This window comes from Aotus nancymaae, unplaced genomic scaffold, assembly GCF_030222135.1.
Source record: "Aotus nancymaae isolate 86718 unplaced genomic scaffold, 86718_ANA_hifiasm-v0.15.2.pri h1tg000131l, whole genome shotgun sequence".
NCBI classification, from domain to species: domain Eukaryota; kingdom Metazoa; phylum Chordata; class Mammalia; order Primates; family Aotidae; genus Aotus; species Aotus nancymaae.
In genome coordinates, this window is record NW_026988546.1 from 1691757 (window position 1) to 1719434 (window position 27678).

The window sequence follows — 27678 nt, forward strand, 5'->3', positions numbered from 1 at the left end:
ACATTTCCATCCGTTTGCCTTTACTGTAAACATTCAGAAGAATCATCCACCTCCTTCCACTCTGTCAGAACAGAGGACCTTATCCGCAGCCCAGTCTCAGAACTGTCTCAGCACTGGGCTTTACAGTTTCCAGACCAGCCTCTGGGACAGGAAGCCGGGGGCGGGGTGGGGGGCGGCGGTCAAGGGCTATAGGGCCAGTGCCTTGCAGAGGCTGGGAATCCCCTTCCCAGGACCTGAAGACCCTAGAAACTGGAACCCCCCACCCCCACAGACACAGAAGCACCCTGCCGCGTGGCTGACTCAGCTTCCAGCCCCCTGGGGTTCTGGCCTCCTTTGGAGAGATATTTTACAACCAAAGTTTTCTTCCCAGCACCTGGGTGGATGAGGCTGCCTTGGGGCGCTAGCATCTCTTAGTTAACCTCTCGGGGTTTTACTTACCTTATCCAGAAAATGGGTTGAATGGCTTATTAATTGTGCATACAGCAATGTCTGGCACATAATCATTGCGACTCTTTCTTTTTCGCAAAAACAGAACGTGTTTCACAGTGTGACTCTCGTTGTATGAATGTGATTTGATGCTGTAATTTCTCCTCTCTTCAATGCGGGGGGTCTTCTTCTCTCAATACTCTAAGAAATAAGTGCCCAGCATGGATGCCAAGGGATGTTTTCTGCACTTGGAGTTTCAAGATGCCACTGGGGAAAGGGGGGGCTGCTAGCGAACGCCATTTTGGTGGGGGTTCTATGTAGGAGAAAAGTATCCTGGCCTAGAGGTCGGAACACAGATTTTCTGAATGGGTTTTAGGCAGCTGGAGGATAGTAGAGGCCCAGGAAGGAAATCCCCAAGAAGGAGGCTTCGGGGTGAAGCATGAGGGGATCCTTAGGCAGACTGGGGAGCTGAGCCTGCTTCCCAAGGGCAGCAGGACCCCAAGAAGAAAAGCTTTTGGGATCTCCACAGTGGGCTCAGGGCAGTTCCACATGGGCCCTTGAGGCCCCGCAGACAGGAGGGCTGTGACGACTCACCTAGTGCCCAAGAGAGCAAGGCGGTGGTGGGCGAGAGGCTCCCAGAGGCCTTGGGGTGCCAGAGGGGAGATGGAGCTGAGGGACAGTGACTCTGCAGGTCCCCCTCTGAGAGAGGGCATGAGGCGTGGCCCCAGGCCCCAAGCTGGGTGGGTACCGTCATGGGGGGTTGCATGGGGTGAGGGAAGGGAAGAGAGGAAAGGGAGGAGGAGGTGGTGGCCACAGCAGGGCAGTATTCAGCCAGGTGCAGCTTTGTGGGAAAGGTCCCAGGTGGGCCGGGCTGGCACTGGGGATGTGCTGGCTCTGTCTCAGCTGGACGGCTCATTCCTCCTGGAGCACGCCCCCAACATCCCCCAGGCTGGGTTGGGGATCCTCTGGGGACCCTCAGTCCCAGGCTTTCAGCCTCCCAGCCCTGGCTTCCTGTGGACTCAGCTGCCCCCGACGAGTCCACAGGAGAGCAGAGGCAGGCTGTCCTTGCCATCCTGCCGCCTGGCACAGGAGGGGGTCTCAGTCTTTGGGGTGTGGGCTAACTTAGTGGGTTTCTCTTCCCTCCAGCTCTGACCTGCCCATGGAATAAAAAAAAATCACTCCTCTGGGTGGTCCAGCCGGGGAGGCTCATGGCGATGTCCCTTTGAAGGGAAAATAGAGGCGTTCTTGTTTCCATGAGCCCTGGACTTCCTTCCCTCCCACCACTTGCTGCCCACCCTCCCATTCCAGGCACGCAGGCTTCCGCCCTCCTGGTGATTCCGGCTGCTGGAACCATCCTTCCTAAAGCCCTGCCTTCACCTAGCCTCATCTCCTCTCTTGGTCCCATCCTGCAGCTGGGCAGGGAGTGCTGGGTCCCGGAAATGCCCTCTGCCTCCCTGGAGCACGTGGCCTGTGATTTTCCTTGAGCACAGCACTTTGTGACTTTGATGTAAACATCAAACACAGCCCCCTTTCCTGTGTTCACATCCAGGAAATAGGTTAGTTTCAGACAAGCCTGCTTGCCGGAGCTCAGCAGACACCAGGCCTTCCGGCCAGGCCTGGCCCACCGTGGACCTCGGAGCTGCCGCTGGGGAGTCCAGGTAAGCGGCTGTCCTTGGGCCTTCTGCTGGTGTCCTGCCACCAGGGCCACCCCAGGGGGGTCTCAGAGACCTGACAGAGGGTGAATCCTCCATCCATGAGTGGGAAACCCTGGCGGGGTGTGACGTCCTCCCGACAAGGGTATGTGAAGAGTGTGAGCGGCAGGGGTGCCCTCTCGGGCTGGGGGTTTGGGCGACAGGGAAATCCAGACTGGCTTTGTAAGCCCTGATTCTTCACCCAGAACTGCACCCAGACCGCACTGGGACCAGAGACCCCACAGGTGGCCTGTTTGCCTGGACATCCACCTGTACGTCCCCAGGTAAGTGGTGCCTGGGTGGAGCGTTGCCTGGCTGCTGTCTCCGGGGTGGCCTGTGTCTGGAGGAGGGAGGGGCGGCTGTGGGGAGGACTGGGAGGGCTGCAGGACTGAGCTGGGTGGTGATCGGCTGGAGACGGAGGCACAGAGGGCTTGTGGCCAAGCTGAGGGAAGCAGCTCCCCCTCCAGAGGCTGGGCTGAAGCAGGGCTGTTCAGGGGATACGATGAGACCTGCTTGGTCCCCGGGCTCCTGGTGGGTCCCGTCATGCTGCATCCTTGGGTCCGGTAAGCAGAGAAACCTCCAGAGAAGGCACATGTGCACTCTGGCCCCCAGGACCTGTAAGATGAGGGGCCGCTCAGCAGGGCTGTGAGCTCCATCAGCAGAATGCTGTGGTTCCTGTGAGGAGTCCAGGCAGGCTCGGGCCACTTGTAGGAAGCTCAGGTTAGAGGGAGACCTGGAGAGGGAAGGAGCAAAACACTGAGTTCTGCTCAACTGCCGCATGTTCTTGGCAAGTGGCTTGGCCTCTCTGATCTCAGTTTCTGCATCTGTCAAATGCACATGCAGATATGGGCGCCTGGCAGGTGCCTGGTTCCTGACTGTTGGCCAGAAGCTGGGAAACGCGTCCCAGGTAGGAAGGATCCCTGGCAGGAAGGAACAGGGGTTCATGAGGTGAGCAGCTCGAGATGATTCCTTACTCTCGTCCTGGCTAGCGCAGCAGGCACACAGGAGGTGCTTAATAATGCCTTGCTGAGAGATCAGGGTCAGGGACTCCTAAGGTGCCACCCGGGAAGGTGCCTCCTGCTGAATCCAGAGCTTCCTTTTCCTCTCCTCACCAGCCCTCTAACCTCAGCCTTGCAGCCCTGGCAGGGGCTCCTGGCAGTGTTGGGGTTGTTGATGTGTATGCTCTGGAGCCTGGGGGCCTGGCTTCACGTTCTGGCTCTGCCACTCACGCCGTGTGCCTGGCCAAGTCACTGCATCTCTCTGTGCTCCCCTCACAGGGCTCTCAGGAGGATAAAGGGAGTGACTGTATCCACAGTGTCCGACACATACAGGTGCTGTAGTAACGTCTTGCTAGGCCGGGCACTGTGGCTCATGCCTGTAATCCCAGCACTTTGGAAGACCGAGGCAGGTGGATCATGAAGTCAGGAGTTTGAGACCAGCCTGACCAACATGGTGAAACCCTGTCTCTACTAAAAATAAAAAAATTAACCAGGCATGGTAGTGTGTGCCTGTGATCCCAACTACTCAGGAGGCTGAGGCAGGAGAATCACTTGAACCCGGAAGGCAGAGGTTGCTGTGAGCCGAGATCCTGCCACTGCGCTCCAGCCTGCGCTATGGAGTGAGACTCTTCTGTCTCAAAAAAAAAAACAAAACAAAAAACCAAAAACAAAAAACAGATAACGTCTTGCTAAAACCCTCATTATCCTCACTAGCTCTGGGTGGCCCTCGGGGTCTGACCTCTATATTTCCTGGATACTCTCTGGGGCTGCAGCACCCAGACCACCCCATGCTAACCACTCCCTACCTTACCCCAAAGAACAGGGTCAAGGGCGGCGGTTCTCATCAGAGCCAATTTTGCCTCCCGACGTCCCCTTGGGACAGTTGATAGTGCCTGGAGACAGTTTTGGTTGTGACCGGCGTCTAGCAGGTCCAGGACAGGAATCCTGTGAACAGCCTACAAGGCCCAGGACGGTCCCACGCTGTCCCCTTGTCTCTAGCAGCCTCTGTCCTCCCAACTCACACCGCCTTTTCCCATCTCCCTTTGACAATCAGAACCTGAGGCCCAGAGCGGGGCCACTCCTTGCTGAGGTCACACAGGCAGTGGAGGGGCATTGTGCAATCAACAGACTCTGAGAGAGTCTGCTGGGTTTGGGAAACTGACTCTGACCCTGACCCTGCACCGGCTTGGCTCTCCAGGGTCTAATAGACATTTGCTGGGGTGGTTGGTGCTGGCTGCTGTGTTGGGCAGATCTGGGTAATCCTGGCGGCCGCTTGCAGGCTGCATGTTCTGAGCATGACATTGACCTCTCCAAGCCTCAGTTTCTTTAACTGAGGAGTGGGATAACACATGGAGTTGTGGTGTGTGTGTAGAGTAAATGGCTCACGCTTGTGAAGGGCTAGTGCAGTCCCCAGCACAGAGGCTGTTGTGGGTGTCCTTATGCACTTGATAAATATTTGTTGGGAGGAAGCAGGAGCTTCCACAGAAAACAAGACAGGGCTGTGGGCCCTGCCTAGGGGGCTCAACCTGGTCAGGGATGAGGAGCAGAGACACAGGTCATCAGGGCTGTGATGTGGGAGGACAGGTACCCTGGGAGCCGAGGGGAGGTGACTGACCCAGGCTGGGGAGAGGGCAGGGCTCATGGGATGCTTCTGGGAGGATGGGACAACAGACGAAGCCCTGAAGCATGAGGCCCAGGAGAAGGGTACAGAGCTGTTCTGGGCAGGGGAACAGCCTGTGTCTAGGCTCCTCAGGACTGGCCCCTCCTCTCCCACCACAGGTCAGTGGAGGAAGCTCCTAGGTCCACCATTCCCTCCTCCTCTCCTAAGGAAGCCCCTGTGGCCCCTCACCTCTCCCCAGGTGTCAGGTTCATGAGTGCTCAGAGGCATCCCCACCCATCCCAGCAGACTGCAGACCTTTGTAGGTACCTGGTATATTGGGCGCCTGCTCTGTGCCTTGCTGGTATAGGCAGGGGAACCAGACAAAGTCTCTACTCCCATAGTGCTTACGTTCTGGCAGAGACAAAGGTACTATGTCACCAAGTTGATACAATATCATCTTTTAGATGGCAAAGAACAATAAAGCTGTGTCAGGGCTAGAGAGAGGAGAGGCTATTTTAGAGAGGGAGGTGAGGGAAGGCCTCCTGGAGGAGGTGACTTAGGCAGGGACCTGAATGAAGTGAAAGGTATTGGGGGAAGAGTGTCCAGGCAGAGGCAACAGAGTACAAAGGCCCTGAGGTTGCACCATGTCTGATTTGTCCAAGGGACCTGAACCAGTAACATGAGGAGCCCCCTGTGGCTGGAGGGGAGCCAGTGTGGTGGGGGAGGGGGAGGGTGTCAGGCATCATGAAGGGCCTTCGGGGCTGCCCTGAGGACTTGCACTTTTATCCAGCGTGAGGTGGGAGCCTAGAGGGCTTCAAGCAGAGAAGAGGAGGATGCGATGGCATGGTGGGGTTCCAGCAAGTCTCACTCCAGGGAGTTCCCACAGCCCCAGTGCTGGGCACTTCTCTGGCTCTGACTCAGAGGAGGTCTGGAGAGCTTTACTCGCTGCTCAGGCCGAACCGTGACCATGTGGTGGGTCCACGATTCCACAGTTTGAATCTGATCCTAGCAGTCAAGAGACATATGGAGGAGGAGCCTGTCACCATGGCTGACTGCTGCTGTGTGGCTCATGGCGCCACCAAGCTGCCATCTGCTGACAACCAGTGCCTATGCTGCCTCTGTGGGTGGGCACGGATGGCCCAGGCACAGCTTGGGGATTAAGGAGCAGGAAACATGCCTTCAGGGGAACTTAGGGTCTTGGGCAAGGACTGGGGGTTCAGAGAGAGACAGCCAGGAGCGGGAGTGGGAACAGGGTAGAGGAGGGGCAGCAGGAAGAGGTGGGGACAGTGAGGGGCCAGGGCCCCATTCCGTCACTGCCTGGGGTGGGGACGTGTCAAGTCTCTATCTGGGGGGACATGTGGCGCTTGTGCCGCTTCTGCCCACACCCACCAGGTCCAGTGGCTTTGGTGTGATCCCCCTGCTCTGGCGACGGGCATGTAATGGGGGCTTTAGATAGCCAGAGCCTGTTCTGTGAAACAGTAGACCTTCAAGGCCTTGCTGAATAGGTGTGGGAATTAAGTGATGCTGAAAGGGGTCTTTCCATGTGGTCTTCTCACAGCCTTTAATGTGCTTTTCACAGCATTTGAGACTGTATTTGACCCCTTGTCTCTTTCTTTCTTTAAAGCATGTTTGGGGAATCTGATCTCTCTGCAACAGTTATAGTCTAGCCCTGCCTTTCCCCAAAGAGGTCATGTGAATGGTGGGATTTCAGGCAGGTCCTTCTGACCAGGCTCCAAGGCTTCCTCCCGTCATCCTCCCAGGGCTGGGGCTGTGAAGGTGGGGCAGGTGCCCATGGCTGCTCTGGTGTGATCTCGCTGCTGTGATCCTGGGGCTGTAAGCTCTGGGAAGGCTAAACTAGGATCTGTGAACTGTGAGCTCAAGAGAAGCTGGCTGGGGTCAGCGCAGAGAGACCGGAGGCCAGGCTTGGAGAATGAACAGGCGAAATGGGGAGTGAGGGATGGGGCTCCTAACCCAGATCCTGCCTGTTGGGGTGGCCCAGGCAAGATGAGGGCCAGGGTGGGTATCATGGTGGGTGTGTCTCCTGGCAGGGCCATGAGTCTGCAGGGTTACAACTGAGAATGGAAACATCTGATCTCCTGCCTGGGGTCTGGGGTCACCTGGGCAGCTGCAGATCAGTGCAGTTCACTGAAAGCAGACACTCCGGCTGGTTGCTGTGTGGCAAATGCTCCTGCCTTGTGCCCCCAGGATTTTCATCTCTGTCACCTCTGCCTGCCTTCTCTGGCTTCCCCAGCATCTCTGGCCATGGGGTCCCTGGGAACTTGGGCCCTATGTTTTACTAGTGAGGACAGTCCAGAAAGTTCTCGGAGGTGGAAGAGGAGCCGCCCGCCACCCAGCCTGCATGTTGTGGGGTGTGCTTGTGATTATGATTGTCCTTGTGGGCAGTGGGACAGGGAAGGTGGGACACAGCTGAGACGCACAGGGAGAGAGCCTGCCTCTGGGACCCCTTGGCCTCGGGACATGGCTGGCAGCCCTGCGCTGGGCCCCGAAGGCCAGCCTCCCCCATCTCCTCTTCTGCCCTAACCTGCTTCCAGCTACCAGGCTGCACCTGCGGCCACGTGGGGAGGAGCTTCTCAAACTGTGTTGCCGACAGTTTCCTGCCACAGCTTCCTGCCCCAGAGACCAGCTTTGCTACCCTGCACCCACGGTTCCTGGACAAGCCCCTAGTTTGCTGCCTCATCCCACGTCCTCATGCTCTATGGGAGTGGCTTCATGAGTCTTCAGGGAAGGGCTGGCTGGACTGGGGAAGATGGAGGGGAGAAGGGAGGGTGTACTAGGTACAGGGCGCTGTGTGAATAAAAGTGTGAAAGTCCATTTGAAGGGAGGCAAGGAGCACAACTCAGCTGGGGCAGAGGGCTGGGAGTTTAGATCAGTGCAGTAAACAGTAGGGTCTTGAGCAAGGAAGGCCTTGGGGAAGAATTGCTGAGGAGCAACTTGCAGACTCTGGAGCTCAGCACTGCGGAAACAGACTGTGGGGTTCAGCCAGCCACAGGCAGCATGGGAGTGACACCTGGATCTTAGGTTGGTTGTATTAATGGAAACAGTTGGTGGAGATCAAAGGAGATGTTGCCAGCAGCAACTGACCTCAGGCAAGAGCGCTCTGGGCTTGCGGAAAGGCGGGTATGGCAGCATGTGTAGCTACAGACAGGATGACCTGAGTAAGGGGACTGGGATGGGGGAAGGAGAACAAGCAGGATGGTCAGAGGGTGGAGGCAAGCCAGGGAGTTTGTGAAGGACCAGAGAGATCTGTGAGGCTCAAGTAGGAGAAAGGGGTCATCAGTGTTGGCCATTCAGGGGACCTAGCATTGAGGAGGTCACAGAGAGCTCACACACTGCCAGGGGTGCTATCAGTGCTGGAGAACAGCCTAGGGGGTGGCTCAGACCATGGGTCTGGATGAGAGGCTGGGAGTCAGGGACATGGGGTGGGATCACTTTTCTTATTTTCGTTAGCACTTTCAGTGCCCATTGTGTTTGTATCTTCCAATTCCTTTCCCCTTTAATGAAAAATTTGGGGTATAATTTACATAGAGTAAACTTTATATATAATTTTAGTGAAAAATTCTGAGATCTGACAAATGCATACAGCCCAGAAACTACCACATCAATCAAGACACAGACTATTGCCCCGAATTCCCTCCTGCCTCTCTGTCGTTGGTCCTCTGAACCCCGGCATCCAGCACCCCTGGTGCGTTTTCCATCCCAGCAGTCATGTTGGAATCATACAGTTTCATGCAGGCCCTTCGGGCCTGGCTTCTTTCATCCAGCCTGAGGCCTTTGCGGTGCATCCATGGAACTGCACGTCTCTGTGTTTGGTTCCACTTACTGCCAAGCAGAATTCTGCTGTAAGCACGTCCCACAGTGTATCTTATTCATCTGTTGGGAAACATTTAAGTTATTCCTAATTTTTGGCAATTGTGGCTAGAACTGCTGTAATGTTCCTGTGTAGGTTTTTGTGAGAATATAAATTTCCATTTCTTTAGAGTGAATATCTAGCTCCTTCATGACTTTTATTTTATTTTATTTTTTGAGATGGAGTTTTGTTCTTGTCACTCAGGCTGGAGTGAAGCGGCGTGATCTCCGCTCACTGCATTTATTTTATTTTTTGAGATGGAGTTTTGCTCTTGTCACCCAGGTTGGAGTCAAGTGGCGTGATCTCCGCTCACTGCAACCTCTGCCTCCTGGGTTCAAGCGATTCTCCTGCCTCAGTCTTCTGGGTAGCCGGGACTACAGGCGCCTGCCACCATGCCTGGCTAATTTTTGAGTTTTTAGTAGAGATGGGTTTCACCATGTTGACCAGGCTGGTCTCAAACCCTTGGGTTCAAGTGATCCACCTGCCTTGGCCTCCCAAAGTTCTGGGATTACAAGTGTGAGCCACCTCGCTCGGCCGCTTCATGACTTTTTAATAACACTCTTGTGGAATGGTGACCTGTTTCTCCAGGTGGAGCCACAAATGCAGTCCCTTATGAATCTCTGGAACACCCACCTGTCTGTAACTGTTGGGACATCTAGGACCTCCCTCAAGCTTGGACCTCCCAACCTCACTGTCACAATTAATCGGGTTAGAATGCAGATCCTGGCCCCTCCTCCAGCTCCCTGACCCAGAGCTCACCTGATTCCCATTCCAGTACCTTCCTCTCAGCTCGGGTGCCCATCCCTGGACACCCAGGGCAGAGGGAGCCTCTCTCGATTCACAAAAGCATTCATTTTACCCCGTGGTTTCATTTGCGTAGCTAAGAAGGTACTTCTTACCTGGGTAGCTTTGCTGGGCTGGTCTTAGCAGAGAAATGCCTTGTAACTGCTATGAAGAGGTACTTTTTTTTCCCCAACAGTCTATGAAAAGTTACAAATATACAGAAAATAGAATCAATTGTACACCAATAACTCACCCGCAAAGATTCTCCAGTTAAAGATTTGCTATGTTTGCTTTATCACGTACAGTTAATCATCACTATTTGTGGATTTCTTATTTGTGAATTCACCTACTTACTTGTTAACAAATATTTGAACCCCTAAAACGAACATGGCACTTTTGTGATCATTCTCAGACATAGAGTGGCAAGAATGTGAGTCACTCGATACACATGTTCCCGCTGAGGCTGCACAAGGCAAATTCTCTGCCCTCTTTTTTCACCTCTCATGCTGCAGATAAGTGTCTTTTTCATGTTCTATTTGGTGCCACATTTTTTTTTTTTTTTTTTTTTTTTTTTGGAGTTTTGTGCTTGCTGCCCAGGCTGGAGTGCAGTGGTGCCATCTCAGCTCATTGCAATCTCTGCCTCTTGGGTTCAAACTTTTCTCCTGCTTCAGCCTCCCAAGTAGCTGGGACTACAGGTGCACTCCACCACCTGCAGCTAATATTTTGTATTTTTAGTGGAGACGGGGTTTTATCATGTTGGCCAGGCTGGTCTCAGACTCCTGACTTCAAGTGATCCACTTGCCTCGGCCTCCCAAAGTGCTGGATTAGAGGTGTGAGCCGCTGCACCCAGCCACACATATTTTGAATGTTTGTGCTTTTTGTTGGTGATTTCACTGGTTAATATGGCCCCCAACCATAGTGCTGAAATGCTGTCTAGTGTCCCTAAGGGCAAGAAGGCTGTATGTGCCTTATAGAGAAAACATGTCAGATAAGCTTATAGTTAAAGTGCTGTTGACTAAGAGTTCAATGTTAATGAATGAATTATGTATATTAAATAAGGTATCTTTAAACAGAAACTCACAAGAAAAAAAGTTATGTCTTAATCAGTTGATGAAGATGTAAAAAGAGGCTCCTAGGAACCTAACTCTGTGTTTCCCCTAGGAGGGAGAATTCCATATTTGCTAATTCAGTGTTTGCATCGACTTTATAGAACCGTGGAGGTGAACGGGAATCAACTGTGTCTATCTGGTTGTCTATCCTTCCATCCGTCCCTCTCTCTCTGTTCATCCATCAATCAGTGTTATTTTTGGGATGCTCTCAAAGTAGATTACAGTCCTCAGTTCCCATCACACCTAAACATTTCTGCACGCAGATCGTTACCTAGCATTCAATATTTTATGATTCTTTCTTTCTTTTTTTTTTTGAGACAGAGTCTTGCTCTGTTGCCAGGAGCTGGGCTGGAGTGCAGTGGTGCAATCTCAGCTCACTGCAACCTCCACCTCCTGGGTTCAAGTAATTCTCCTGCCTCAGCCTCCCAAGTAGCTGGGACTACAGGCACGCACCACCACGCCCAGCTAATTTTTGTATTTTTTAGTAGAGACCAGGTTTCACCATGTGGGCCAGGATGGTCTCAATTTCTTGACCTCGTGATCAGCCCGCCTCAGCCTCCTGAATTGCTGGGATTATAGGCGTGAGCCACCTCGCCCAGCCCCTTATGATTCCTTTTTATTGAGAGAGGGAAAATACAATGAAATGAACACATCTTAAGTGTACATTCTCTTAGTTTTGGGGAAATCAGACACCTGTATAACCCAAGACCTGTCAATATACAGGACATCACCATCCCTCCAGAAAGCTGAGGGCAGATGAATTTAAGTTATTGGCCTTATCAGAATCCATCTGTCTAAATAGCCTTAATTCCTCCTTCCCCCATCATACGTTTTGTTTAATAGCTGTATCAAAATTCCCTTTGATATTAAACTCTAATGTATTTAATCCCCTAGGGATGGATATTCAAATTAGTATGCTTTGTAGAAAGTTGCCAAGGAAGGCTGAGGGCAGGGTGAGGGGGGCCTGCTAAGGCAGAGGGTAAAGGGTCAGCAGAACCGACAGGTGAGGCTGAGAGGTAGGGCCCTTGGATGAGCAAAGCTAGATGTGGCCTCAGGGCCTCTGCGCCTGCTCTGCGCCCTGCCTCAGGGCCTCTGTGCCGGCCGTCCCCTCTGCCTGAGGCCCTGTTCTGAGCGCTTTTTGCTTTTTGAAAAGTTGGCTCCTCCTCCTTCAGGTCTCCACTCACATGCTAGGTCCTTGGAGAAGGTGACCATCCTGGCTAGAGCCGTCTCTTCTCTCTCTTAATGTCACTCCACTCATTTTCTTTACAGTCCTGACCTCAATCTGTAATTATTATTTTTGTTTCTTTCTTAGTTTATCTTAGGGCTCTCCCTCGTTAGAGTGTTGTCTTCCGGAGGGCGGGGCGGGACTGCGTTAGCCTCATGCCTCAGTATCCCCAGCACCGCGCCTGAAACACAAGAGTTCAGCACGTGGTTGGGACATGAAAGGATGAGTCCAGGTGTTGGTGTGTGAGGACCAGTTGGTGTGCTTGGGCGTCCACATAAGGTCTCTGGAAAGTCAGATGGGGATTTGGGACTCCTCGGTCTGTGCCCAGCAGGCTGCGGCTCCTCTCCGGGTTGACTGTGGCACACAGCAGGCTCTGTCCCCTTGGTGCGCTCAGCCCGTGGCGTTGATGCCCTCCACGCGGTGTCTCTGGTCCCAAGGCACCTGGTTCAGGAAGAGCAGCCAAAGCCCTGACGTTCCTCCGACCCCCTGTGAACCCGCAGGTTTGGGGAGGCGCAGGGGCGATGCCAGACCCCGCGGCGCACCTGCCATTCTTCTACGGCAGCATCTCGCGCGCCGAGGCCGAGGAGCATCTGAAGCTGGCGGGCATGGCGGACGGGCTCTTCCTGCTGCGCCAGTGCCTGCGCTCGCTGGGCGGCTATGTGCTGTCGCTGGTGCACGACGTGCGCTTCCACCACTTCCCCATCGAGCGCCAGCTCAACGGCACCTACGCCATCGCCGGCGGCAAGGCGCACTGCGGCCCGGCTGAGCTCTGCGAGTTCTACTCGCGCGACCCGGACGGGCTGCCCTGCAACCTCCGCAAGCCGTGCAACCGACCGTCGGGCTTCGAGCCGCAGCCGGGGGTCTTCGACTGCCTGCGCGACGCCATGGTGCGCGACTACGTGCGCCAGACTTGGAAGCTGGAGGTGAGAGCGCGGCCTGGGGTGCGGGGTCTGGAGGGGCGCCGCCGAAGAGGGGCAGTCGAGGGTTTTGGGGGATAGAAGGGAGGAAAAATTCGTCTTCTCCATTCAGTCCTCTTTGGGAGCTGGAGAGGTGGGGCCCTGGTTGGGGGAGAACCTGACAGGAGGCCTTGGAGGCAGGAGCTCCGTGGTGGCAGTCGCTTTCCGCAGCCTGAGCGATGCTGTGGTGCGCGACAATGCCAGATCGGAAGGTGGAGGGGTGCACCTGGCCGGGAGAAAGCGGGGCTTGGGCTGGGGATGGGGCGGAGAGGAGGGTACGCGGGGCTAGGGTGAGCCCTTAGGGTAGGGCGGCTGTCGGAGAAGATGGGCTGTAGTCTTCCGCAGCCTGCGTGACACCGCTATGCGCACCTACCTGCATCAGGTCTTCAAGCTGGAGTTGCGCTTGGGGCCGGGCTGGAAGGTGGGGGTGGTTGCTCCCTAGCTGGACTGGGGAGGAGACCATGGAGATGGCGTGGAGGCGGCCCTCAACAACCTTCATAACATGCGCTAGGGACGCCTGGGTGGGGTGGGGAGTCCTCTGGGACAGGGATCCCGGAAGGGGGTTCCTGTGGCGAGCACTTGTCCACACCTACAACCCTCCTCCCCGCTTCTTTCCTAGGGCGAGGCCCTGGAGCAGGCCATCATCAGCCAGGCCCCGCAGGTGGAGAAGCTCATTGCCACGACGGCCCATGAGCGGATGCCCTGGTACCACAGCAACTTGACGCGCGAGGAGGCCGAGCGCAAACTTTACTCTGGGACGCAGACCGACGGCAAGTTCCTGTATGTGGGGCCCGGGATTTGGGTGCGGTGAGGACTGTGGCTTGTTGGCCGGGATCCTGGGGACTGGGGCAGACGTGAGTGTGCAGGTGGGCTGTGAGGGTGTGCCTGTGTTCACATGTGCACGTGGGTTGTGCGTTTCTGTTGTGCAAAGGGACTTGGACATGGGGAAGTAGTAGCAGTGATTAGGAAGACCTCCAGAGTCGGTCCCTTGGCCTGGCTTGGAATCTGCCCCCGCCCTTCTGCCACCTGCTGGCTGCGGCCCTTGGGCAAGTAGTGGACCTTGTTTGCCTGCCTCAGTTTCCTCTCTTTCAATCAACAAATATTTACTGAATACCTACTGTGTACCAGGCACTGAGGACATGGCAGTGAGCCAAACAGACACAGTGCCTGTCCTCATGGGGCAGGTAGACAAGAAAAGGAATCAATAAAATAGAGACGCTGTCAGATGGTGCTAAGTGCCCTGTGTGCAGGTGGGAAAGGGCTGCAATTTTAGATTAGGTGGTCAGAAGAGGCCTTCCTGAGAAGGTGACTTTTGAGTAAAGGAAAGAAGTTGAGGAGTGAGCTATGCAACTTTCGGGGGAAGGGTGTTCCTGGAAAATGCGATGGCAAGTGCAAAGATGAGGAGGCAGGAGTCTATTTGGCGTGTTCTAGAAACATTGTGGAGGCCGTGTGCCTGGAGCTGAGTAAGTGAGGGGGAGAATGGGAGGAGGTGAGGGCAGGGCAGGGACTTTAGCTTTTCCCCCAAGTGAGGTGGGATCCCTGGGAGAGTGTTGAAGCCGTCCCCCTAACTGTCCGGTGGTTGACAGCAGTACCTCCCTCCAGGGTCCTCTATGAGGAGTACATGATTAATACGTGTGAAGCAGTGAAGCAATAGGACGGTAACTGACATAGGAAAAATGTGGTAAATACTAGCTTTTATATGTGGGTGAATGTGCGTGTCTGAGCCACAGCTGAGGCCGTGTGGCTGTTTGTGAGTTTGTTAATGTGAAAAGAATCTCTCAAAAGCTCTTTTTAAAACTCTGGCAAGTGTTTGACAGCCCGGCTAGGGCTGTTGCTGTCTGGTTTGGACACGGGATCTTTTCTATAACCAATGGGATCCAGATGCAGCTGAGGTCACTTGGGCCTCAAGATACAGAGAAATTGGTGCCTGCTTTTCTCCCATGACCTCAGGAAGCCCAGTGTTTTCCCCCAAGAAATCTGTGGGGACAATTCCTGGCCTGAGCCCCTGCCTGCCAAATCCCTTGAGTCCCCTGCCTCCCCCAGGGCTTTTACCTCTCCTTCGGTCAACCCACTTGGAGGAAATGACCACTTCCCTTGATTTGCCTCACCCATGTGAAGTTTCTGTAGATTGCCTGCAGGCCTCTTGCAAGATGCAGCTCCTTCCCCAAGATTCTGTTGTGGGCTGATGAAATAACTCACCCTACCATAAAAATTCAGATTTGGCTGGACTATTAATTGGAGTGGAGTTTCCAAAGCTTCTGAGGGAGCTCTTAGATATGTTACAGATAATACTCAGCTGCCAGCACAGCTTCTGAACAGCTTGGGACAGGGCTGTTTTCTCAAAAAGGAAACCTTTGCATTTGTATCAGTTAGCTTTTGCTACATAGCAAACAGCCCGAAGACTTATTGGCTCAAAATACCAGTTTATTACTTTTCTGATTCTGTGAGCTAACTAAGCAGTTCTGGTTTGGGTCTGAGCTGGGCCTGAATAGGTTGGGATGGACACGCTCACGTGACTGGCCATTAACTCAGTGTCACCTGGGTGAAGGGGACGAGCTGGCCCTGTGCAGTCATCATCTAGCAAGCTGGCTGGGGCTTGTTTGTGTAGTGGTGATGCAGGGTTCCCAAGAACACTCGGAGAGGAGAGGGCAAGTTCAAGCCTTTGTGTAATATCACTAATGTCCTATTGGCCAAAGCAAGTCACATCACCAAAACCAAAGTCACTGTGGGAAAGGGACTCCCTGAGGGAGAGGAATGCAGGCAGCCATTTTTGGCTTACTATAACCTCTGCCTCCTGGGTTCAAGTGATTCTCCTGCCTCAGCCTCCCCAAGTAGCTGGTACTACAGGTGTGCACCACCATGCCTGGCTAATTTTTCTGTTTTTAGTAGAGATGGAGTTTTCCCATGTTGGTCAGGCTGGTCTCAAACTCCTGATCTCAGGTGATCTGCCCATCTCCCCCTCCCAAAGTGCTGGGATTACAGGCATGAGCCATCACGCCCAACCTGTTAAGTGTTTCTAACCTCTCCTGACTGAAGACCTCTTTGGAATCCTACTGACTGCTGCTTTCACAATCCCTCCAAACATATTCACCTAAAAGACTTTGCAGACAGTTATACGAGATCATGGTTGATCCTGAACCTCATTGCTGGAGACTTTTCAGGTCAAGAACTTATGATTTAGACCAGTTATTTCATTTCATACATAAGGAAACCGAGCACAGTAAGGATAAGCAGTGTATTCAGTGTTCCACAGATAATCTGTGACAGAGCTGGGTGTGTAGTCCTAGGTAGCAATTAACTGTAAAGTCAGAAATGCATTTACATCCTGGCTCCACCTCCCACCTCTTACCAACTCTGGAGTTCAGGCAAGATACATAAACTTGTGTCTCATTTTCCTCAACTGCAAAATGGAGATAACGATAGTACCTACTTTGTGGGGAGTGCTGTGATTATAGGACAAATATGTGAAGAATTTAGAACCAATACTTTAATAATAAATGGTAGCTCTTTTTTTTTTTTTTTTGAGATGGACTTTTACTCTTGTTGCCCAGGCTGGTGTGCAATGGTGTAATCTTGGCTTGCTGCAGCCTCTGCCTCCAGGGTTCAAACGATTCTCCTGCCTCAGCCTCCTGAGTAGCTGGGATTACAGGTGCACACCATTATTTCCGGCTAATTTTTGCATTTGTATTAGAGATGAGGTTTCACCATATTGGTCAGGCTGGTCTCGAACTCCTGACCTCAGGTGATCCACCCTCTTCAGTCTCCCAAAGTGCTGAGCCACTGCACCTGGCCAAGTAGCTTGAGCCACTGCACAGGCTTGAGCCACTGCACCTGGCCAAGTAGCTTTTTTTTTTTTTTTTTTTAAATAGGCCTGAACCAGAGACAGATGTAGGTCTTATAGGTTCTATGTATTATTTTATATTATACATAGAAGGGAGATACAAATTGATTTTGTAGCCTGTACTTCTGGCTTAAGTGCAAGTTTCAACTGCAAGAACAAAGAATTGCCACCACCTAGTATTTTTTTTTGTAAATAAAGTAGAACTTATGGTACTGAAATATATGTGGTGATAACACCAATGTCTTAGCCTGTGGGTTATTATCTGGGAATTTGTGGCTGGTCTTTATGAACTCACATGGCTCTTTCAAAAGAGTGTATCGGTTAGCGTTTGCCATGTAACAACTTGCTGTATTCACACCCTGAAGCTTAGTGGCTTAAAGCAATGGTCATTTACAGCCAGGTGAGGTGGCTCATGCCTGTAATCTCAGCACTTTGGGCAGCTAAGGCAGGTAGATCACCTAAGGTTAGGAGTTCGAGACCAGCCTGCCCAATATGGTGAAATCCCATCTCTACTACAAATACAAAAATTAGCTAGGTGTAGCGGCTACACCTAGGCTACACCTAGGTGTAATGCTAGGTGTAGCATAGAATCCCAGCTACTCGGGAGGCTGAGGTAGGAGAATCACTTGAACCCAGGAGGCAGAGGCTGCAAGGAGCTGATTGCACCATTACACTCCAGCCTGGGCAACAGGAGCAGAACTCTGTCTTCAAACAAACAACAAACAAACAAAAAAACCCAAACCAAACCAAAACAAAAAAACCCAACCAATCAACCAAACAAACCCAAAACAAACAAACAAAACAAATGTGTTATTTATTCACTCGTGTTTTGCTTGGCAGTTTGTGGGGGTTGCTTGGCAATTTGGGCTGAGTTCAGCTGGGTGCCTCTTCTGCTGGATTTTTGAGTTTACTTATGTGGCCACAGTCAGCTGGAAGGTTGGCTGGAGCTGGATGGTCTCTGGGATGGCCTCACTCACATGAGTGGCTATGGCAGGCTGGGGTGCCTTGGTTCTTCTCCATGGGCCTTCTCTAGCAGGCTAGCTTGGACTCATTCCCATGGTGTTTGCAGAGCTGTCAGGAAAAGTAAGAGAGGGCAGGCAGACCTCAATGCTCAACCACTTTTCAAGCTTGTGTTATGTTTGCTAGTGTCCAATTAGCCATAGCAAGGCATATGGCCAAGCCCTGATTCAGGAAATAGAGGAGGAGACTCCACCTACTGATGGGAAGAGCTCCCTAATATTGTGGCTGTTTTTCCCCCAATATTCCACATGGAAGTTTAAATAAACAAACACGGAGGAAATTATTAGTTCCAGAAGAAAGAAAGAAAGAGACAGACAGAGGAGGAGAGATAGAGATGGGGGGGGGGAGGTTTCCTGTTTGCTGGTGAGTAGCCACTTGGCATCAAGTCTCTGTTGTCAGTTTAAAACTTCAGGTTGTGACCCTTAGGAGGTGTTTTCACTTCTCACAGTCTCTGGAGACCATCTCCTCCAGGACAGCCTGCCAGCTGCCTCTGACTTCCATAGTTCTGAGACCCCCAGGGCCAGTAGTCCTCCCTCCTCACCGGAAAGCTGCATTTAACAGGGTCTTGTGCCAGTGACTCAAAATAGAAATGTTTTGTGGGAGACGTTGGCTGGAGTCACTGTGATGGCATTGCATCTGCTCTCCCAGCCTAATGTCTCTGTGGGACGTTTGTTTCCTAGTTAGTATGTGGGGGACGGGGGGGTTCTCTTCCTTGCCCTTTGGTGAGCCCTCATTGCCCCGCGCCCTGATTTCCTATCTCTCCACATTATCTCCAGATTGTTATGGGCTAGCCTGGGAACTACCCCACCCTTCACTGCACTGTTCTTTGGGGAATGTGCTGTCCAGGAATGGATGGGATGGTCACAGCTGCACCTCTCTCCCTCACTCAGGGGACATTTCCTAAGGAAGGGCCTCATTGCAAGGTGGGCCCACAGCTGCCTTGCTCACTGCTGTATCCCTGCACTCAGAACAGTGCCTGACCTGTGGTCCACAGCCAGTAAAGATTTGTCCAGTGAATGAACATCCACAGGCAGGGCCAAGCCTGGTCTGAGAATTTGCACCTTGGAGGGTGTAGCTCGCAGGCTATTGCAAGGGTTCCTCTGTAGCTTAATGCAATCCCTGAACTCAGGAGTTGGCTGCCTCCGGCCTCCACAGCTTTCACTGGGCCAGCTGCCCTCCCTCCTCACTGGAAAGCTACACTTGACCCTGCAATAGAGGCTTGTGCCAATGACCCCAAACAAAACTGTTTTGTGGGGGATGATGACTGTCACTGTGGTGTTTCATGCGAGAGTACTGGTGTCTGACATGGTTGGTCTCTATATGTGTGGGGATGTGTGTGTACTCAGGGCTGAAGGGGATGGGGGAACAGGTTCTCACCCCACAAATGTACCATCTTTGAGGGGCTCCATTCCCATCATAGATATGAAAGGTTTATATGTTTATTTTGACAAAATTCCAGCAGAAGGCAATCGAGGGTCTTTTTCTAGGAAAAGTCTGTCTATTATGGAGCTGGTCAGCCTTGTGATGAGAAAGTGACTTGTTCTGATTTGCACAGGGGTGCCCTGTCAGCTGGTCATGGAGCTGTGCCCACCTGTGTGGGTCTGTGTGGAAAAGGCTTTCTCTCCCCAGGAGAATGGTGCTGGTCTACATGTTGAAGGCTCTGTGTCTGTTTTAGAAGGCCAAATGCCTCCCATGGGTGGTTGATGTGTGGTCGAGTGTACCTCCAATGGCTGAGTGCCTGTGGATGACTGTACTATCTCCCCATGGATGACAAGTGTCTGGCCATGGATAGTCAAGTGTTCAGCCATGGTGGACCAGGTGTTCCTCAATAGATGGGTGTCCCCCTCCTCCCATGGCTGAGTGTTCGCCATGTGTGGTTGGGTATTCCCCATGAATGGCCATCTGTTGGCTCTTGGAGGACTATGCATTTTCCTGGGAACACAGCCATGGCCCCTCCACTGCTCTCTGCCCCTTGGACCATTATCAGCAGATCTGCTGAGGTGAGGGAGCCTGGCCTGGCTTTCCTAGTCCCTGCACTTCTCTGCAAGGTTCCTGGGTGTGGAGCCCATGGGGTGTGTGTGTGTGGAACCTGGGCACAGTAGAGGCCCCTGGGTGGCCTAGGGGTGACATCCCCTCCTTTCTCCGCCAGGCTGAGGCCACGGAAGGAGCAGGGCACGTATGCCCTGTCCCTCATCTATGGGAAGACAGTGTACCACTACCTCATCAGCCAGGACAAGGCGGGCAAGTACTGCATTCCCGAGGGCACCAAGTTTGACACGCTCTGGCAGGTAGGCCGCCCATGCAACTTGTTCTGGGAGATGCTGTGCTTGGGGGGGTGCCGGGCTCTGGGGAGGAGAGGAGCCCCTGCTAGCTGCCTGCTCCCTGCAGCTGGTGGAGTATCTGAAGCTGAAGGCAGACGGGCTCATCTACTGCCTGAAGGAGGCCTGCCCCAACAGCAGTGCCAGCAACGCCTCAGGTGCCTGCAGTGGGTGGGCGGGCGGTGGGCGGGGGCGGCAGGAGACCAGGCGCCCGCCCTCACTGTCCGTTCTGTTTTCCCAGGGGCCGCTGCTCCCACGCTCCCAGCGCACCCATCTACGTTCACTCACGTGAGTTAGTGGCACCTGGAGTATGGCCTTAGGGATGGAGCTGGGGGTGGCTCTGGGGAAGGCTGAGGTGCCTGTGGAGTGGAAGAGGCTCTCAATGCTCAGTGGATATGGGTCTCATGAGAGGGGCTGGGCATCCCAGCTCAGGCCTTGCTGACCCTGTGACCTTTAGCCTCAGAGACGGATGGACACCCTCAACTCAGATGGATACACCCCGGAGCCAGGTGAGCGGGCAAAGCTGGGGACGTGGGTTGGGGCTCATGCCAAGCCGAGAGCAGGGCCCCGTCACAGGGGCTGTGGGGTTTCACAGGGAACGCCATGGAATTGGCCAGGCTGCGGCAGTTGGCTTGGTTTATCCCTGTGCACACATGCCCACACCCATCACGCCTTCCAGTGTGTACTGATGTGCAGGGAGCACACCTGGCCCCTCCTGGGGCTACCCAGACACACGTTTGTTGAGCACCTACTATGTGTCAGTCACATTCTGAGGTCACTGTGTGTATGAGCCATCGAACCCTCCTGACAGGCCTTATGAAGTGGCCATGGTGATTACCTCACTCTACATATGGGAAAGGGAGGGCTCTGTCTATGGGGAGGTGAGACAGTGCTGGAGGCGAGATGTGAACCCAGGATGGGCTCCGGAGCCCACATTCCTAAAATGCTCTGCTGTGCGTGCTCCTATGTCTCATGGGTGGGTGCAGACCTGGACATGTGTGTTCACAGAGAAGAAGACACACACAGTTACATGTGCACCCACATGCTCACCTTTGGAGGTCTCCACATGTGTGTTGTATATGCAGACAGGGACAGGCCTGGCCATAGGTGTACATGTACGAATGTGCACACATGCACACCCCAGCTGGCACAGTAACGGTGCCACGTGGATACCAATGCCCACACCCCTAGAGTCCACCCTCATGTGGCTTCCCAGAGCACCCACAGCTGTGCCCAGGACCATATGCCTGTGCGTGCGTGTCAATGTGCAGGAACACTCATGCACACCCACCTGCCTAGGCATGCTCCGAGGAGGGTACCCTTGTCTGGGGCAGGTGCTTGTGGGGGCTGAGGCTGCCCTGTCCCCCATGCCCCTGCCCCTGACCTGGGAGTGCATGGCTGTGTGTGTCCAGCGCGCGTAACGTCCCCAGACAAACCGCGGCCGATGCCCATGGACACGAGTGTGTACGAGAGCCCCTACAGCGACCCAGAGGAGCTCAAGGACAAGAAGCTCTTCCTGAAGCGCGATAACCTCCTCATAGCCGACATTGAACTTGGTTGTGGCAACTTTGGCTCAGTGCGCCAGGGCGTGTACCGCATGCGCAAGTATGGCCGCCCTGCCGTGGCGGGGGCACTGCCGCATGGGGGCAGAGGAGTGTGGCTTCACCAGGCTGTGGGGTGGGAGCTGGGATGTCTGTCTCACAGCAGTTTGCCTGGGAAACAGACTCTGGGGCAGAACACTGCATGCTGGAGGGTTCCCTGAGAGAGCCCAGGACACCTGAGGGGGATGGGATGTGGGCCTGGGCAGGGGGAGATGGCTGAACTACAGTTAACCATCCCAGGGGAGCGACAGTGGGGTCCCCGATCCCTGAGTCCACTAGTCCCTGACAGGCTGCCCCTGGGGAGGGTGTCACTTTGTGTTCTTTTTGGTGATGGGTGGTTCCTGGTGACCGACCCGGCTGTGTCCTCAGCAGACGCTCCTGGCTGCAGGGACACTGAGCGCCTTGGTCCCAACCTGGGTGGCAACCAGTGTCCACCGCACAACTCAAGGGAGAAGAGCAATGGGTGGGTGCAGGTGTGGGGTCGAGCAGGGCCGGTGCCCCTCGCCCACACGTCTCCCGTGGCCGGGTCGGGCAGGAAGCAGATTGACGTGGCCATCAAGGTGCTGAAGCAGGGCACGGAGAAGGCAGACACCGACGAGATGATGCGTGAGGCACAGATCATGCACCAGCTGGACAACCCCTACATCGTGCGGCTCATCGGCGTCTGCCAGGCCGAGGCCCTCATGCTGGTCATGGAGATGGCCGGTGGCGGGCCACTGCACAAGTTCCTCGTCGGCAAGAAGTGAGCGCTGGGTGGCCCTGACCATCGGGTGGTTGGGGCCAGGGCTTATCCTGGGCATGGTGGCCGTGCACCTGCACGCACGCATGTGTGGGGAGCTGAGCACTTTCACACCTTCGTGGACACACTCGCACCTGGCACACCCACACCCATACCCATGCCTGCAAAGCAGAGCTAACCCTCGGTTCTGCCATTGCACCTCGGCGTTGATAACAGTGCTTGCCTCCAGGGCCCCTGCGAGGATCGAATGAGTCGGCACCTATAAAGGCACTGATGATAACAGCTTTGTACGCATCCGTGCTACCCAGACTCCCTGGGCCAAATTCATGGCCCCTGGGAAAGGGCCCATCGCCAGTTATCTGGAACCTGCACTTTGTTTATGTACTGAATGGTTTTCTATTTTTAAAGGGTTTTTTTTTTTTTTAAGAAAACAAACCAGAAACAAAAACAAAGATATGACAGAGATCACTTGTGGCCTGCAAGGGTTAAAATCCTTACTATCTGGCCCTTTAGTGGAAAGTTCGGCAGTTTCATTAGTGGTCCCTCATCCCCATTCTTTTGCCCTCACAGACACAAGTTCTGCGTTCCCCAAGGCACATTTTTGCTGATCTGTGTCCTCCGGCCGGTGCACACACCTTCCCAGTGTGCCCCTGGCTCCCACACTCAGTTATTTGACAGGTGTTTATTGGACAGTTTCTCAGTGACAGGAACTGTTAGTAGCACTTGGGATTCATTAGCAAATAAACGAGGCAGAGATCCCTGCCCTGTATTCTGGTTGAAGGAGAGAGACAATAACCATCCTGATGAAATCTAGAGCCTGTGGGAAGATGGTGCTGTGGACATGGCATGCCGCAGCTCCAGGCATTGGGAGTGTCGGGGTGCGAGGTGCAGTGGGCAGGGAGGTTTGAACAAACTGAGGGAGGCCACCTCGCCCAGATGTGGGGAAGGGCATTCCGGGCAGAGGGCACGCCCACGCACAGGCCCTGAGGTGGCTCCGTGCAGGGAGGGGATGAGCAGATCGTGCCAAGGCTTGGGGGCTGCCAGGAGGAGGTGGAGTTTTACTCTGAGTTGGATAGGAGCTGGTGGGGGCGGTACTGTGAGCAGAGGAGAGGGAGGACCTGACTCAGGGGCAGAGAGGACAAGACAGTGGGAGACAGTGAGGAGGGAGCCCGGGAACTGGGTGGAGCTGGCTGTGTGTGTGTGTGTGTGGGGGGGGGGGGGGGGGCGGGGGAAGCGGGGGGTCCAGGCAAGTGATGCTGTGGCTGCCTCCCAGCGGCAGATGGAGAAGTGAGCGGTGGGGTGGGTTCTGGAGAGATTCTGACACCAGAGCTGCCAGGGTTTGCTGACGGATTGGGTGTGAGAGAAAGAGGAGCTGCCGGAGAGGACGGTGGAGGAGCCACATGTATGTGCACATGGGGAGAGGGACATCAGGCCACATCTTTGAGATGCCTGTGATACTCCAGCATGTGGAGGGTGCAGGTGGAGATCTAGATTTGGGAGTCGTGGCGTAAGGGTGACCCCTAAAGCCTCGCACTGGATAGATTGGATGAAGGTGGGGGTTTGCCAGTTTGTTCACTGCTGTGTCCCCAGCCCCATGCCTGGTACACAGCAGGTGCTCAATAATCGTTTTTGAACACGTGGTCACCTGGCTCATGCCCAGCTGGGTCAGAGAAGCGTGCTTTGCCTCTGGGAACTTGGGTGGTCTTCTCCCCGATGAGCCTGCCTTCCCCACCACCCCAGGGAGGAGATCCCCGTGAGCAACGTGGCTGAGCTGCTGCACCAGGTGTCCATGGGGATGAAGTACTTGGAGGAGAAGAACTTCGTGCACCGTGACTTGGCGGCCCGCAACGTCCTGCTGGTCAACCGGCACTATGCCAAGATCAGCGACTTTGGCCTCTCCAAAGCACTGGGTGCCGACGACAGCTACTATACTGTGAGCCTCTGCCACTGTGATGCCTGGGTGGATGGGCGGGGTGGGTAGAGGGTCCCCGAGCCCTATTCTGGCAGCATCTCCCCCTCCCCAGGCCCGCTCAGCAGGGAAGTGGCCGCTCAAGTGGTATGCACCCGAGTGCATCAACTTCCGCAAGTTCTCCAGCCGCAGCGATGTCTGGAGCTACGGGGTCACCATGTGGGAGGCCTTGTCCTATGGCCAGAAGCCCTACAAGGCAGGCGCAGGCAGAGGCGGTGGGCGGTGTGGTGGGGAGCGGGAGGAGGAGGACCCTGGTCACTCACATATGTCTCGGCCCCGGCTTGAGCAGAAGATGAAAGGGCCGGAGGTCATGGCCTTCATCGAGCAGGGCAAGCGGATGGAGTGCCCAGCAGAGTGTCCGCCCGAACTGTACGCACTCATGAGTGACTGCTGGATCTACAAGTGAGTGAGGGAGGGGAGGGGACCCGGGCAGACAGACCCCTGGGAAGTCCTGGTGCCGGATGAGTTGTTAACCTAGCTCTACCCAATGTCATCCCACCCATAACGTTTCACCCAGTTCATGGCCTTTGCAGCCGCACCTTATCCGCACACCCAGCTCTCCAACACACCACCCCTGTCCTGCTCCAGCGTGCCACACCCTGCCACCCTGCCTGTGGCCCCGTGCTTCAGCATCTAAAACCTCAGCCATCCTCAACACATGGACCTTGCAACATGCAAACAGGTCCATACTCTGCTACTCAACCTATGACACCGACACTCAGGGCATGAGATGATTCTCCAGCACCCAGCACTCCAGTCCCCACCAGCCAGCACGCAGCACCCAAATACCAGACAGGCTGGCATCGAGGTACCAAATGCTCATCTAGTCCAGCCCCCACATCTGCCTGGTTGAAGCTCAACCTTCAAACATCTCAACTCCTAGCACTGTCAATATCCCAACTTCCCATCAGACAACAGGCGACACACCCGGGCAAGCGGACGCCCTACACTGCCCCCGCAACGCATGGCCACACTAACCCTGCCGGCCAGCGCTAAAGACGGTGACACGGAAACGCCCAAGCAGTCCAACAGATAGACACCCTCTCTGGCTGGTCCACCCCACTGCGACATGTGTTAATTTGACCTCCAGGAGACACCCAGTGCACTACACCCCAGTACACAAAGAGGCCAGCACCTAGCACCCCAACACAGTCCATGGATACCCCATGCACAGTACCTTTAATACTGCAGCTCCTCACTGGCCAGTCCCACTGGAGTGCTCCAGGCTTCTGCTGATGACCAGGCACGCCCTCCCTCCCGTCTAAGCCTGCGCCTAGCATTCCGACACCCTGCCCCCCGGGTGCATGCGCAGAGCATCAGCAGCTTTCCGTATCCCAGGTTCCCATGGTCAATAGCTGCCACTCTGACACCCAGTCCACTCAGTCTCCTGAGTCCTCACCGGTCAACGCTCGGTAGAAGGTCACCCAGCACTCCGTGTGTGGGAGCTCTGCCTCTTAGGCTGTGCCGCATTGCCCAACGCTCTCACATCCCAGAGGCCTCTCCACCACCCATTGTCCTGCCACCCCAGCAGCCCTGCTGACTTTCTGAGTCCTGAAAGTCCACCTCAGCCATGCACCATGCATTCCTGCCCTCTGGTGAAGCTGGGTCCCAGGGGCGTAGCCAGCAGCCTGGATGTACCCCATCCCTCACAGGTGGGAGGATCGCCCTGACTTCCTGACCGTGGAGCAGCGCATGCGGGCCTGTTACTACAGCCTGGCCAGTAAAGGCGAGGGGACCCCGGGCTGCAAACAGAAGACCGAGGCTGCCTGTGCCTGAGCTCCCGCTGCCCAGGGCCTGCAGCCTTCCACGCTGGCTCTCCCCTGCCCTCAGCCCCACCCCAGGGCCTGCAGTCTGGCGGAGCCCGCTTGGTTGTCTCCACACACAGCTGGGCTGTGGTGGGAAGTGTCTCAGGCCTTGCATTCCCTGCCTGGCACCCGTCCTCTCTGGCTGGGGAGCGGGGAGGCCCCGAGGGTGGGGCTGTGCAGGCTGTCCTGGGCTGGCGGCTCCCCGAGGGCCCTGAGCTGATGGCGTTGCCTGCGTGCACGCCTTACTCTGGGCCCTGACAGTGGGGCCTGGGCGTCCTCAGGTGGTCAGGTGTAGATCACTGGAATAAACTTAGCTTCCCTCTAGTCTGAGTACCCTCATCTTTTCCGGGGTGAGGGGAGGGGCCGTGACAGGTGGGTTATGAGAAGTGCATGGAGGTGAATGTCCTTGTGTGGACTGACCTGGAATTGACCCCTGGGAAGATGGGGCTGGGTCCCACTCTCCACCCTGGGGGCAGCTTCATTGGAGTGAGGGGCTGGGGTGGAGTGCAGAACCTGAGGCCAAGTGGATGTGGGCCCAAGGGCTGCGTGCCTGGCTGCCCTACTTGTGTGGAGCTGGGTGTGCTCTGTGCCAGGTGCACGTTAGGATCACCTGGAGCAATTTTAACAAGCGCTAAACCTGCCCCCATCAAGCTGGGGCCTTCACCACCCCAGGGGTGGCTTGCACATCACGAGATATAGTCTTTTTCATTGGTGGATGCACATATTATCTTCCACATGAACTGCATTACTGAATTTGAAAATTACCAACATGCAAACATTGTTTTTAAATTAATTGTTTTAAAAACTAATGAAAGAATTAAAAAATTACATCAGTTAATTTAGTGGTTTCTTAAATCGTATGGTTTGCAGATAGTTCAGTTTTATAAAAATTCACTTGTGAGTCTCTGAACAATGACTTACATTATTATGTAAAATATGATATCAGAGAGTAAATAAACTGTGACTTTCATTTCTTTTATGGTCATCATTATTATTTGCTTCATGTCATCATTAGTGCTGAAAGTAATTTTGTTTTATAAGAAGGAGGCATTGGAAAATGGTCCTCTAGTGTGAAGTACATTTGGAACGATGAGGGACACACCAAGAGATCGTCCGGTGAGGAACCACCGAGAGAGGGTGCAGTTCTGCAGAGCACCCTCCAGGTGGCGATGTTCCCCAGGCCGAGGCCAGCTCGGCTCAATCCCGCCCTCACCGCCAGCCTCACCCTGGACGGCTCCTTGCCCGCCTGCAGCACGAGCTCGGGCCCTCACCTCCAGGTCTCCAATCATGCCCCCTGCAAGGTGCTTGCAGGATTTTCTTCTGGCGGCTCTGACCAAGCCCCTTCGCCCTCCTCCAGGGTTTCCACCGTCGCGCTGCCTCCCCTCTGGGCCTCCGCATTCACCGCTGCCGCTGCCTGGAAAGCTCCCGTCACCACTCACTGATGTGCACTAGGAAAGCTTGTGCTGAGTTACTCCGATTTCCCTTGGGGAAAGTTAGTTAATTTCTGTTTTTTTGGATGGGTTGACAGGAAAGGTCAATACAGGACAAGGAATTAGAAAACCTTAAAGGCCCTGGGGAGCTAGGGAGTGTCCTACGAAGTAAGGAGTGAAAGGTTGCTCCCTACCTCTGCCCTTGGAGCCAGAGTGAGGGAGTAGGTGGCTCTAGCTTTGGCCAGCCCAACCCCCTCCATGAATTCCCAGTGGCTGGAGCCAAGGGTATTTCTGCGCTC

General features: G+C 54.5%; 1 protein-coding gene across 5 annotated transcripts; it reads left to right on the forward strand.

The window, feature by feature from the left end:
• Positions 1–1985: 1985 nt before the first annotated feature.
• On the forward strand, positions 1986–26923 carry LOC105706424 (tyrosine-protein kinase ZAP-70). 5 transcript variants are annotated; one of them, XM_021671777.2, is made up of 14 exons: positions 1986–2084; positions 2324–2401; positions 12201–12623; positions 13276–13463; positions 19667–19805; positions 19906–19993; positions 20077–20123; positions 20293–20344; positions 21248–21440; positions 21972–22178; positions 23916–24108; positions 24200–24340; positions 24434–24546; positions 25797–26923. In XM_021671777.2, exons 3-14 carry the CDS (start codon positions 12222–12224, stop codon positions 25918–25920), a joined length of 1887 nt encoding a protein of 628 aa, XP_021527452.2. In that variant the 5' UTR covers positions 1986–2084; positions 2324–2401; positions 12201–12221; the 3' UTR covers positions 25921–26923. The 5 variants fall into 5 exon arrangements, with proteins under 5 accessions (XP_021527452.2, XP_064227515.1, XP_064227516.1 ...); XM_064371445.1 differs by having other exon boundaries at positions 21266–21440; XM_064371446.1 differs by having other exon boundaries at positions 13276–13436.
• The last annotated feature ends 755 nt before the right edge of the window (positions 26924–27678 follow it).

Excerpts from the sequence above, each read along its gene's own strand:
- LOC105706424 (XM_021671777.2), top strand. The coding sequence starts at position 12,222 with ATGCCAGACCCCGCGGCGCACCTGCCATTCTTCTACGGCAGCATCTCG. Across the intron at positions 12,624-13,275 it reads GCCAGACTTGGAAGCTGGAG|GGCGAGGCCCTGGAGCAGGC; the intron begins GTGAGAGCGCGG and ends CTTCTTTCCTAG. Across the intron at positions 24,341-24,433 it reads ATGGCCAGAAGCCCTACAAG|AAGATGAAAGGGCCGGAGGT; the intron begins GCAGGCGCAGGC and ends CGGCTTGAGCAG.